This window comes from Procambarus clarkii, chromosome 21 (genome assembly GCF_040958095.1).
Source record: "Procambarus clarkii isolate CNS0578487 chromosome 21, FALCON_Pclarkii_2.0, whole genome shotgun sequence".
Taxonomy (NCBI): Eukaryota; Metazoa; Arthropoda; class Malacostraca; order Decapoda; family Cambaridae; genus Procambarus; species Procambarus clarkii.
Window position 1 is genome coordinate 31,507,627 of NC_091170.1, and position 14,763 is coordinate 31,522,389.

The window sequence follows — 14,763 nt, forward strand, 5'->3', positions numbered from 1 at the left end:
AAACGGGACATCTCGTCAATTTTGCGAACGGGCTTTGATTTTTAGTTCATCATTTTAGGGGCCGGGCAGAGTTTAGGGTGTGTCTTCACCGTCGTGGTTCTGCGGTTATTGCTAGTTGTCGAGGCAGAATACGTGAAATATTGTATGAAGAATATCACGTTAAATTTAATTACTGCTTCGTCCCAACATGTTATACAGAGGTTTCACTCAATGCATGTATATCCAGTGACTTTTTATTTTAAACTTGTTAGCGTGTAGATGACTGGCTAATTGGTGAGCATGGTAACTAAGACACATATATCTTTATTTCCAATGACTCGAATTCCTGTCTCGGATTTGAACCGTTTTCTCTTTTCATTTAACGAGTGAAAGTTAAAAAAAGAGACAAATGGAGAAAATAATGCAGCTATGGTTAAGTTTAGTTTTAGTTCAGTTTATTTATTATGCACACCCTTCAATGCCATATGGTGACGAACGTGTGGATTCTCCCATGCAACTTCCGCCATGATGCATGTTCTCACTCATCTGTACGTTCAATTGTATAACAGCGTACGAATAGTTATATACGATAATGCAGTTTGCTGGCGGTCACTGGGGATTCAGGTAGCCTATGTCACCACTTTATAAATGAAATAAAGATGGAAATTTCAAGGCTAGCTGAAAGCACTTCGTGCACATGGTGTTGGTATAAGGATAATAAATGTGTGTACCGATATCTTTACCGTGGGCAAGGAAGGTGTGGTACATGGAGCATTGTGGTACACGGAAGGTTGCCACCACTGGAGTGTAATTGTGACCAAATTGTGATGAAAGGAATATTACCTCCTTCAAAAAGGAGGCCTGGTCGAGGACCGGGCCCCAGGGACGCTAAGCCCCGAAATCATCCCAAGAAGGAAACAGAATCTGCCATAACGATTACATTATTAAATATATAATTTCTTACGACGTGAGATTTCGTCACAAAATCAAAATTATGAGTTCCTAAATTATTGTAATTCAATTTTAAATACAATGAGAGTACCCGGTGAAAAATGGCCAAATAATACATTTTCGGATGTGTCTGACTATTTAACCCGTTTGGTCGAAAGCAGCAGTTGTTTCAATAGATCACGTGTTTTAGATTCAGCTACTCGGAACAAAGGTTCTAAGCAGCACGGACTATGGTGAGCCCCGTAGTAGACTTCGAGCCTCTCAGTAACCCACATGTATGGCAGAGTTCCGAGTGGTGGACATACAGAGAGCGACGATAGTCCTGCACGCGGAAACTGCAGCTCCAATGCAATATAGTGGACATAGTAGGGCTTATATCGCCGGCATAGGTGGGGGGGAGGAGTCTTGCGAGATTGCTATAGGTCGTCTGAAAGCACTCTCTGGCCTGTACTCCTAAAAGGCAAACAATATATTGCATAAACAAACATATTAGTTAGGAAAAGAAGGTAACAAGAAAATTGGTGAATTCTTGCATGATTCATTAATCGGAGATGACACAGGATTTAAACCCATCGCGTTTCTATTTAGGAAAGGGGAAACTTTTTGTGTGATATTGAATTATATACGTCGCCATAGAAAAAAAAGCAAGCGAGTGGAGCATCTCTCACTGCTATTAACTTTCACGGCATGACCACAGAGTGAGATGATAGCCTAGCCCAGTTTGGGAAGTGGCGCACACATATTACGGTGACCACTTTGTTGACGCCGGCGGCGATGGCTGGTATCTAGTCACTGAAAACCAACTACCACATCAATTATTTGGGGAACTAATACATCCACCTCACTGTTGATGGATGAACTATAACATCAGCCTGATTAATAATGGGTAGACTACTATATCAACCTTACTGATGATGGATGAACGTGTTGGGTGGACACGTCCTCCTGTTGCAGGCGATGAGTCACAATAACGTGGTTAAAGTATGTTGACCAGACCACACTAGAAGGTGAAGGGACGACGACGTTTCGGTCCGTCCTGGACCATTCTCAAGTCGATTGTGACTTGAAAATGAGGAGGAGAATCCATTCTCCTCCTGTTCATGCATGCGAATATGGTGTTATTAAATGTAACACATATCAAAGGAATATTACGTTTAAAAGCGGTAGGTATCGGACTTAATTCTTTGAGTATTACATTTTGTATGCCATCAAATATAGTTTAAAACACAGGTTTAGGTTAGGTCAAGTAAGGTTTTTTGTAAAGGTAACGTTAGCTTAGATTAGGTTTAAGTTAGGTTAGTTATTGAAAACTTTAATACCGGGAAAGGCTTAGCACTTCAGTATTAACAACTCTGCAAACCGGACACAATAGGGCTGATCTCATTGATATTATAATATTGAACAAGGTAGAAAAGGTTAATCCCTTCCTTAAAAGATACAAAGTGTTACATAGATACATAAGAGGCAACAGCGCCATGTAGTGATGTGGTTAATTTTATTTATTTATTTATTTGTTTATTTATTTATATTTAAGAAGGTACATTGGGTTTATTAGAGTACAGAGAATGGAAGTTTTATATTCTTGTAAAGCCACTAGCACGCATAGGGTTTCGGGCAGATTCTTAATCTAACATATAATTTTAAGAAGGAAATTTCTAGCAAAATTAAAAAATGTTTAGGTACATTGTGAGAAAGTATAAAAATACATTGTAAGAAAGTATAAAGATACATTATAAGAAGGTATAAAAAATGCATTGTAAGCAAGTATATGAAAAACATTGTATAAGAAATTTGACAGAGAAAAAAAGTAAGTACATTAAAATAAATTTCAGGGTTATCCACAGGTACATTTTAGCATAATTTGAGGATTATTGCAAGATATAATGTAGTAGACCATGTGTATAACATGATATAAGATAACAACAATGATTACAATGGTAAAGTTGTATGGCATAGGTACATTTTATGAGGAATTGGGTAGCACTAGATACAATGCGAATTTCAAGCACTAGGCAGGAAACTATGAAGATGAGATTAGGTACATTTTATTTTTATTTTTGAATAAGGCAAAAGTTTGACAGCGTTTTAATTCGTTAGGGAGTGAGTTCCATAGACTAGGTCCCTTTATTTGCATAGAGTGTTTACACAAATTAAGTTTGACTCTGGGGATATCAAAGATATATTTATTTCTGGTTTGGTGATTATGTGTTCTATTACATCTGTCCAAGAAGAGTTTTAGAACAGGGTTAGACCTGTTAGGGTCTAGACCTCTATGACCTCTATGGTTATATAGACCTCTATGGGACCTACTCATTCACAAGGTCGCCTCCCAAGCAAGAACTACCACTGGGGATGGGTAGACATTTGGGCAACTGAGGGCATGAATGTAAAGCGATCATGTGTTAGGAAGAACATGGCTATGAATAACCTAATCGATTCCAGTGCCTTATATAGTTTTAACTCCCAATATTTAAAAACAAAAAACTGCTTCACGCTCAGCAAGACGAGACGCTTGTCACCCACAGCACAATATACACAAAGGATCATCTATCCGCCCTTCCCAGCTTGAAAAACTCTTAAAGAAAAAATAAAGACGAATCACAACTCACCAACTCCTTTGTCCCGGTCACTATTAATAATGATCAGTAAATATTGTTTATATTTAGTCTTAGATAAGGTCCGGTGGTTAGATTTGTCGTGTTGTGTGTCAATATCAAACGTATTTTATATCTTAACAAAGGGGAATATTTCACCTTATGTCGTGGAATGTTGAATGGTGAAGGCAGCGTATGAATCTATAGTGTAACAGGAGATAATGAATATGTTCAAGGCGGTGAAGGTGAAAGTAGAGAGGGTGCATGACAATAGCCATATATACCATTCATGTATAATATTATAGGGGAAAAAAGATCATTCACGGGAGAGCTGGGAGCGCATGTAACGAAATCTGCCATATCACAATCGTCACTGTCATTAAACTACTTAAAAGGGATATTTAAATAACGGTTATTTCTGCTGATAATAAGAGCAATTACAATTGTATAATATATTTACACGTGTCGAGAACTTTCAATTATCACAGTTTAGAATATTATACCGCGCCTACAGAGGTGTAGAGTAGTGTGTGGCCGATATAATGGCCATAATTGGTCTGTAATCCTACTGTTGAAGCGAAACCTATTGTCGGAGTTAAAAAGTGGAACATTACGTGCATTTCTAGACACTTTTCTATTTTTGCAGTATATATTTATATGATTCGAGGTGACATATGTTTGTGAACGCCAGGCAAAAAAATCCAGCACGTTTCCTGTATCAGTTATCGATCAGTGGGAATGCACTAGGAAGTGATGTGGCGGAGACACATTCCATATATATCTTAAAATATAGATCACATACACCAGTTGACTGTCAGTTGAGAGGCGGGACCAAATAAGCTAAGCTCAACCCCTGCGAGTACTAGATGCACTGGACAGTCCCTCAGGTAGCCCAGGCTAGCTTCAGCAAGAGGGACGTAGCCGGACTCACAGGTTCGGCTAGAAGGCGAACTTGCCATCATGTGCCTGGTTGGCGACGTTCCTGAGCTCATCAGGCTTCTTTAGGGCGGCCTTTGTGCTTTTAAAAAGAAGGGGGTGGGGGGACTCAGGCTCATTGTTTTTGGCAACACCATCCGATGCCTCGGTGAGATCGGTCAGCCAGGAAGCAGCAGCAACATGCTAAATCCTAACCAGCACTTTAAGAACATTTTAAGGGCTGGCGCCCAGGAGTCTGGCCAGGACGAGGGAGACATCTCCCGTCAAGCAGTGTGCAGTCGCACCTCCACAGATCTCCAGTATCATCTATTGTTAATGGTGATGGCTCACAAGGCCCACCACTTACGGGCTATTCATGCCCGTGCCACCTTTTGGGTGGCTTAATCTTAATCAATCAATCTGGCCAGGACTCAAACGTAGGTAGACACGCCGCTCGCGAGGGGCGTTACCTATGTGTTACCTAGAAAATTTTCATAGGTTCCTGTCAATAGGCTCTGAGACCCTGGGCACTTGGGGTACATGTGCACTAAAGTTCCTGTATGTATGTATGTATGTATGTATGTATGTATGTATGTATGTATGTATGTATGTATGTATGTATGTATGTATGTATGTATGTATGTATGTATTCATACAGGAACATACATAAATACGTACATACATATATACATTAATAATCTTTGGACAACACCCACCAGTGGGCCTCGAACCCAGAAAGCACAACTACCTTCCAGTAGCTGGCATAACTAGTACGCCTTAACCCACTACACCACATCAGACCCTTAAAAGAAGTAGAGATTTCGAGGTATATATACACCTCAAATATCCTACATATATACATATGTATGTAAACCTGCGTATGGTGTTTGTGGGTCCTCAGTTTGATAGTAACTCAAATTCTATATATCCCTTATACAATATTGACCCGCTGACAGTAACTCAATATTACATTTACACAGGGAGCCACGTACGTAGTCTTCCTCACTATATTTGTAATTAATACGCCGGTAAAATAGCCAAGCACTCATCAATTATCGTCGCCCCAGGCGGGTTTTCACGGTTTTCTCCGTGAAAAAATCCGTGGAAAATAGTTCGTGAGGGTGTGGAGGGGAGGGGGGTGGTAGGGGAGATGTGCGAGGCAGATGTAGAAGGTGGCACTGTGCAGGTGTGTGGCACCAGCCTCCGGGACACCTGTGGTACACCTGCTGACACTGCTGTTGTACTGATAGGTAAGGGGTGCTGCTGTACTGATAGGTAAGGGGTGCTGCTGTACTGATAGGTAAGGGGTGCTGCTGTACTGATAGGTAAGGGGTGCTGCTGTACTGATAGGTAAGGGGTGCTGCTGTGCTGATAGGTAAGGGGTGCTGCTGTACTGATAGGTAAGGGGTGCTGCTGTACTGATAGGTAAGGGGTGCTGCTGTACTGATAGGTAAGGGGTGCTGCTGTACTGTACAGGGGAGGACACTTTAATTTGACCATTTTCTTGACGTGGGGACACCTTAGAAGGACGGGCTGCTGAGTGTGGATGCTGAATATATCTGGGCTTCCATTCTTCAGACCGAAATATTGGTCATACTACTTGCACTTAAATGTGTACATGTATCCAAAAGGCATATTACTTGCAAGTAACTATTATGTATTTATGATTGCACTAAACTCCTTAAGACATATCTGTAACATCTTTGTGTCACAAGCAAAACACGGACATTTTAAAATTATTATCATGGAATCAGATATGTCTCTAATAGATTCCATCTCATACTGGTATCTGGATGCATGATAGAGCTGATGAGTCGGGCAGCGTCTGGGATGCTCTCGGACGCAGGTTCGAATCCTCGTCACGGCCCTTGTGGATTTGTTCAGCGTCTGTGTTTTTACAGAGAAGGTCAAGGATGTTCCTGTAGGAATTCGTAAAATTTTTCACATGATCTATGTCACTATGTATTTAAATGTGAAAAATCCAAGACGTGTCAATATTGCCTAAAATCCTAGGCAAGTATCCCAAGGTTGCCTCAGAGTGCATACAAGGTCAGTAAGCTCGGACTGACTCTTGGTTTCTTACTTGTGTATTTTATGATCATTGTAACTGTAGGTAAAAGAAAACTGTATCTAGCTCACAACAAATGTAAATTTGTTGTGTAAATTCGCCACCACACATAGGATGGATATATGATTTACAATGACCTAATTTAACCAAACAAAAAAGTAAACTATTTGTGGACGTTGCAGAGTGCGGCGGTGTGTGTGGTGATGGTGGGAGTGACGTTGTGGGTTCCAACCTCGCCCTCGCCTCTGGGTCAGGTGGACGCCACTGAGGCTACCTCCGGAGCTGGACCTCGAGCTTCACACACCTCCTGGGAAAACGACACTCCTCTTGAGGCCAGAGAAATGGAAATGACGGCTTCTGATGCAGATAAGTGGGTTTGGTCAACATCCGAAGAGACCTCCAAAGACGATAGCCCCACGAAGGTCAGTCAGAGTCGCAACTTGTTCACGTCCCTTATCGCTCCCTTCATGGGCGGACGCCAGCGTCCCCGAGGCAGTCATCGGGGACGCGAGAAGCCCAAGCCGGCGGTTTGGAGACCAGGTTATCCCCGGCACCCTCCCCGGCGTCCCGTCGCTGTACCTAACTCATTCCATCCCTCCGGTGTGGGACCACATCATGTCCAGTCGGACATCCGGCGGCCACCACACTTCATCCCCGAACAGTCTCCTGGTGACTACTTCAGCGAGCTTGACGCAGCACAACCTATAGCAGACGCTAACTCCATTTCCTCCGTCAACATAGACCCTTCAGAGTTCTCTTTCCCCAGAGATGAAGATGTTGTTTACGTTAATGATGATAACAATTTCCAACAAGACACCGGGAGCTTTATCCCTGTTTCCTTGGGAAATAAGCCAAGCATACACCTTCCGACCAGTTTTCAACCACCTCCGAAATTTTCCGAATGATGAAATCTCGACAACGACTTACTCGTCGTCGGAGAACGTTGGCATCAATGATTTCATGTTACCTCCTGCCAGTCAACTGATCTCTCACAGATAATCGAGGACACAGATAAGTTCTCACTACCTTTCGTACCATCAACAAACACTTTGAATTCATTGAACGTCGAAAATGACAATCTCTTTTTCACCGGAGACTTGCCTGCTTCTAACAATAAAATCGAGGGGCAAGGTTTCACGCCCGCACAACACGTTCAGGAACAACCGTTACAACCAGAAGAATCAAAATCACAACAGCCATCGCTAGAACAACGTGAACCTCAGATTATTTCATCGCCGTTTGTACCTTCACAACCCGAAGAACACTCCTCGATATCCCCGCTGCCAGAGCCACAGGCTCTTCTGTCTCCACCACTGGCGTCACAACACCAGCAACATTCCCTGTCATCTCCACCTACAGCATCACAAGACAGTCAACAGAGTTCTTCTCCGACGTTACCAAATCAGCATCAGCTTCATTTCTCGACGTCACAGACTACATCTTCGCAACAGCATCAACCAACGCATCAACAACATCAATCACTGCAGCAACAACAACATCAGTCACAACAACAACAACAACATCAGTCACAACAACAACAATCACAGCCACACCAACATCAGTCACAGCCACAGCCACAGCAACAGGAATCACAATCCCATCAGTCACAACCAGAGCAACATAAATTACAAATGCATGAACATCATTCACAACAACAGCAATATCAGTCACAGCCACAACAACAACAACCTCAACCACATCAACATCAGTCACAGCCACAACAACAACAATCTCAACCACATCAACAGCAATCAAACACACATCAACAGCAATCAAACACACATCAACAGCAATCAAACCCGCATGAACAACAATCACACACACATCAACAACATTCACAACCTCAGCACCAGTCATCAACCACATCAATAGCCGGATCATCAGCATCTTCCCAAACTTCCCAGACTACCCCCCACGATTCTCAACTGTTCCTAGTAACATCTCTTCCACAAAGTCCCGAAATAACGACGCCTCAAGGCATCTCTGACTCAAACCCCACAAAACGTCAAGCAACTTCAGAGTTCAGGCAGGAATCATCGTTCTCCCAAGGTCTGAACCATATGTTAGACAACTCATTCAAACAGATGTCGCAGCCCTCGCTCTCCCAGAACCAAAATCACTCATTCGAGCCTCTGCCAGGCTTTAATAAAGAGGACCTGGGACCTCCAGGGAGTACAACTGAGGGGTTCCAGCCCTTTGAGAGCAGCGACGAGTTCTTTGATCACATCTTCGCAAAGACCAATTCCTTTGGAGAGAAGATTGTAGCTGTGGTGACTGCGATAACTCCTGCGCCTCACCAGCAGCCTGAGACACGGGATAATCCCAGTCAGTCTACACCCGCCGGAACCTCCCCGCTGACGACCGGATCCACGTTCCAGACTGTGTCATTTTCAGAAAGCATCTCAGGAACCCTGAGCCCTTCTTACCAAACTTCATCTTCGTCTTCCGCCGTCTTTCACCAGCCTCCCACGATCTCCATATCAACACCAAGCTCGCCTCAGGGAAGGTCCACTTGGTCAGCCAACGGCATCACCAACTCACCTTCAATTGATGGCCCGTGGAGACCCCTTTCAGAGGTCAGTTACCATACATTGAATTCTGCATTATAAAAACTAGAGAAGCTGTCAAAACTAATTAAAATCAGTGCATGTCAGCTTTAGAAGCGATTTATTTTTTTATTATCATGCATAAGAATTAAAGCCGAGATATCTGTGCACTAATGAGTAACATTTGACAGGACGAGAGCGTGACGGCGCCCTTAACTGAGGTCGGTGACGCCCCCCACCCGACCACCACCACCACCTCCCCCCTCCACGATATGTTCCAGCCTGGAGGAATTTCAGGTGATATTTTTGTGTAAAGTTAGCTGTTGTTTACGTGAGTGGAAGCCATTTCTTTCATTTTATTTTTTAACAAAATAAGCGAACAGACACGCTAGATGTACATAATATTCTGGTCTCCATAATACACTACCCGTCCCTATAATATACCAGCTGTCCCCATAATATACCAGCCGTCCCCATAATATACCAGCTGTCCCCATAATATACCAGCCGTCCCCATACAGCCGTCCCCATAATATACCAGCCGTCCCCATAATATACCAGCTGTCCCCATAATATACCAGCCGTCCCCATAATATACCAGCCGTCCCCATAATATACCAGCCGTCCCCATAATTCTTTAATTTGCAACACTTGTCGCTGGCTGTTTAATAAACATTCTATGTCGTGTATTTAATGCTGTCTAATTCTTGTATTTTTGCATTTATTACTGTCTAATTATTAAATTCTTATTTGTATTGCTGTCTAATTCTTGACCTCATATTACAATTTTGTTAAACGTTCCCAATATGCATAAGTATTATTTATTATTATTTTTTATTTTATTAATTGTCTTTATGAACAGATTTTCTATCATTATCGTCGAGCTCAGGCAACGAGGAGAGGGGGCGGGAGAAGCCTATCGCGGACGGGCCACCGGACCTCGAGAATTTTGATGTGCGTTACTCTGTGTTACTCTTTTGTCATTTTGTTTAAACGATCAATTAAGAATAATTCCTCATGACGATGTATACTAATGAGGGATTGGGTATATATCAGCTCATTACTTAACTTGAATTATACTGCGCAGCCACTTAATAGCCTTGAAGTAGCCTATGGATGTTGAAGCATGACAGGTTGCACTCAAGAGAGCACAAGTTATATTAAAGTGAGGAGAGATTGTATATACGAGATGAAAAGATGTATTAAAGATAGGACAGGTTGTATTAAAGAGAGGACAGGTTGTATTAAAGTGTACAATTGCAGATGATTGTGCTTCCTTACAAGACTGTGGAGGACAAAACGAGCCAGACTCCAGGGACACAAGAGGTCTCTGGTCGCCCTGATCAGGTGAGGCACAATCTTGGCACTCTTTCTGTTATGCAGCAGTTGTCAGATGAGGAGCTACCTTGGTACTCTTTCTGTAGAGTAGTAACTGACAGACGAAGCATTATCTTGGCACCTTTCCTGTAAAACAGCAGCATTCAGGTGAAGGACTATCATGAAACTGTACTGAAACCGCTGCCATTTGTATCACTTCTTCGGCCCTCTTCCTGTAACACAGCATCTGTCAGGTGAGACGCTTCCTTGATGCTCTTCCTGTAGTGAAGCAGCTGGCAGTCAAGGGGCTACCACAGCCCAGGAACTGAAGTTCAATTCCCTCAAATACAGCTAGGTGAGAGTATACACACTCACGCACCTCAGATACACTTAAGGCATCGTATCTTTCCTCTATATCGTTATTTTCTCATACTGGTGTTACAGGCGAAGGAGGATGTTTCGGTGTACCTATTGAGAAGACAGACACCTAAGGGCACAGACGGACCCAATGCCGCCGCCAGTGACCACGGGGCGCCCAGCGACCCAAGCTCCACCTCCCACGTGTTGGGTACGTATTGAGATTGAAATTGAAATAAGTTTATTGAGGTAAAATACACACAAAGGGATGAGGTAGCTCAAGCTATTCTCACCCCGTTCAGTGCATCGTGTTAATACATACATAGACACACATCACAAACAATAAACATATTACCAAACATTCTGAGAGATAAACATATACATTTCCTATGGATTCACATCGTTCTTTTAGTGTGTTTCCCTGTAGAAACTCGTACAGAGAGTTCCCACGCTCGTTATGAAGTTAAGAAATTATACATGTTAACACTGAACTCTCTCCAGATGTGCTAGGTACACTAGCTATCGACTTATTCCAGTATCTTATAATTAATACGTACACAAAGTGTCTTACTTCTTACTAATTCATGTTACACTGTAGGTGGTTCACTACAGTTTAAAATATTACAATTTGAGCTAACTAGTATTGACTAATTAGGAAATAATCGGGCCTTATTAATTAATCTTACAAAAGACTACCGTGCCAGTTCTTGTGGCTCTCTCCACGGTGGAGCCAGAACTCCTCAATAGGCTTAGTTTCACCCGAGTAGCTTCTGTCAACAAGTTCAAATTTATTCCCTTTTGTTCCAAACAAAGCGTTTTTACCCTCGATATTCTGTTCCCCTCCAGTTTTTTCAGGAATGGTCACTTATCATATAATCCTAGAACCTGATTGACTGGACATTAGGAAAGAAAAACGGACTGTAATAGTTCAATGAACGGAATACTTTTATTTAATAAAATTCACCGATCACCGGCAAGTACGACCATTAAATAAACTTAGAGAGATGATTGAGTGTGTTGTTTTGCCACCACCATCTTGGTCTGGGTCTGGAATGTCTCTTAACAACTTCACAGAACAAGTAAAAGGAAAGAATGTCTTATTAATATAAATTATTTATAGCTCTTCTTCACTTTATATGTACAGTTTTCCTTCTGCATTACCTCCGACAAGTATACGTGCTCTTGCAAAACGAGTTCTAATTAGATACAGCTCTGTCATCTGCCATTCAGTTTCATCAGGGAGTTACACTTCCAAATGTTGGCTGCCAACTTCCATGAGCGAAATTTGGGAGAAAGAATTGAAACCATAGCCGTCACTCTCTTGACGTGGACGAACAGTATTTCCAGATTTACCCAAATTATCTAAAATCCATATATTCTTTTCGTTTTCCCTGTGAAATAAACTTTACCACACGGAATACTGCTTTTCTACACTTGAATAACAGGAAAGGTAGTCGCTAGGAAAGGGAGGTAGGATGCCAGTATGACCTCAGTCCTAGACAAGATCCAGCTGTAAGAAGTATCAAGCCAAGATGTCCTTTTCTTGTTTGGTGATGCAGGGTCCGACGGTGTGCCAGGTGCTGATTAAAACAAACTAATCTTCCAGTAAAACAAGTAACTTCAGTGTCTCCTCACAGACAAGGTGGCCAGCCAGCTCCAGACAATCAACCAACATCATGCAACCAGCCAGAGCCAGGTCACCAGCCAGCCCCAATTCTCCAGTCATAACCAGGTCACAAGTCAAAATCAGGTCACCATTCAGAATGAAGTCACCTCCAAGCGTGACCTAGAGCGTGAGCTGTTTCCAACTTCCGGGGAAGATATAGAAGAATTTATGCAGGTGAGTGGTTAGAACCCTCAACAATTGTCTCACTCCCGGGTACCTATTTACTGCTAGGTGAACAAAGGCATTAGGTGAAAGGAAGCGAACCCAATCATATCTGTCCTCCTGGGGATCGAACCCAGGGTCCCTGATTGTGATTCGAGAACGTAGACCACTGTACCACTTGACCTTCAGCCCGTTTTTATCGACAAAAGTCAAATGCTCATTAATCCACCTACCAAACCCCCCTATTTATGAATTAAAAATGGTTTAGACACAACTTATTGGTTGACTGGTTGTATACAGGCTCGAAGATTACACTGGATTTGGAACTTACATCTGACAGCTCGGGTGACGGACACCATGCGCCGGTTCAAAGGAGCAAGAGATATTGTGATTTCTTTTCGCAACGAATTGGGTTTATTGGTTTGTTAAGGTCGATATATTATAACATGCTTGGACTGAGGGTACTTAGCTACCTCTAGGTGATGTACTGCATCCATTGGGGAGTCAATGTGGGCTGGAAAACAGTTAGGACTTTGGAAGCACAAATGGAGGGTGTGATCAACAACGATAGGTTAGGTTTGGCCGTTTTAATACACCATTTATGTCCGTTGTGGCAAGAATTAATAGTGTAGCACAGGAACGCTAGGTTTCTGGAGCTGGACACTACATATTGTCCCCCCAAATGGATACGGAGGTGTCCAGCAGAGTGACAGCACAGAGTTAATTAGTGATCAGCGCCACTGTGGGAGGTTTTGAGGAAATCCGGGATAAGTAAGTACCAAGTTTGCTGACCACAAATTGTTTGAAGGTAGCCGCAGTTTATATTAGGAACTCCCATGCAACACGGAGTAATGTATTCTACAGTTAGAATAATGTATCCTGCAGTTGCGGCCGATATTGTATCGCTGCAGCGGCTTGGTTATCCATGTGTGACTTGTAATCTTGTATTGCAGGTGCTGGGGTCACTGGCGCCACCACCGGCGTCCTTCTGTGAGCACGGCTTCTGTCAGGACCATTCCCACGACAACAAGTAATTCCACCTGCACCGACGCGCACCTAACTGCACCAGACGCCCACCTAACTGCACCAGACGCCCACCTAACTGCACCAGACGCCCCCACCCCATTTGCATTACTACACGACCACTTGCACTGTTATTAGCGCACCTCCACCCCATGTAACAAGACATAGTTGTATACTCTGTACCACCCGTATGACTATCCTTTCCCAGCTACTTTGCTGTTCTTCCTGTTCCATTTCTTCTTCATAATTCCACCAATGTATTTATTTAATTCACCTTGCTCACTCACCCACCTTTACCACTACAATATAGCCCACCAGTACAGCCATCCGCATGTGCTACCATCCACCCGTAGAACCACCCATCTGTACGGAGCCTCTGCCCACTATCATACATGTAGAACCATCCTAGCGTTTGTCTGCACTTCATCACAAAATGAACCAGCACAAACAAGACTAGTTGTAAACTAATATTGTTTTGTTTAGAAGAACACTTTTTTGTTTTACAATATGGGGATTATTTAAAACTGCCACTACTTTAAATATTTTTACCGTATGGTGACTATTTAAAACCACATACTGTATTTTACCATATGATGACTATTTAAAATTACATATTTTTACAGTATGGTGCTTGTCTAAAACTACATATTTTTATAGTATATTGACTATTTATAATTACAGTATTTATATTGATGCTTACAGTGTTACATAAGTTTTAAGTCTTCATAATAATTTTATAAGTTTGGTTGTGTGTTTTATATCCTTAATATAGCAATCATATTTGCATGTTATTTCGTTATGGGAGGGGTTGTAAACCCCACATAACGAAGCAAATGAGTTTGACAAATTTGCATGGTAGCCCTGTAATCAGATTAGCATAGTATCTTTGTAATCAGATTAGCATGGTAGCCCTGTAACGAGATCAGCATGGTAGCCCCTGTAAAGAAACCAGCATGTCAGCTCTATAACAAGAATGCGACCTAACATAAGAGTGGACCTAACACCTTCCAGCACCAACTATGTGGCCACCATCGCTACCACCATCACCACCAATTTCATTTGCATAGCCAACTAGATGGGATACCTGTCGGTGCCCGGGTCGATCTGGTAGTCAGGTCACGCCCACACAAGTAGTGTAAATGAAGCCTACGACCGTCGCTTTTGACTTTTTCATGAGACATAGTA

General features: G+C 42.5%; 1 protein-coding gene across 1 annotated transcript; it reads left to right on the forward strand.

Annotated features, from left to right (window-relative positions):
* Positions 1-6,700: 6,700 nt before the first annotated feature.
* LOC123760761 (protein split ends) lies at positions 6,701-14,472 on the forward strand. Its single transcript, XM_069328647.1, is given in 9 exon segments — positions 6,701-7,406; positions 7,408-7,483; positions 7,519-9,083; positions 9,245-9,350; positions 9,916-10,007; positions 10,317-10,400; positions 10,815-10,938; positions 12,365-12,567; positions 13,509-14,472. Coding segments are annotated over 9 exon segments (3,027 nt in total). The 5' UTR covers positions 6,701-6,710; the 3' UTR covers positions 13,590-14,472.
* Positions 14,473-14,763: the final 291 nt, after the last annotated feature.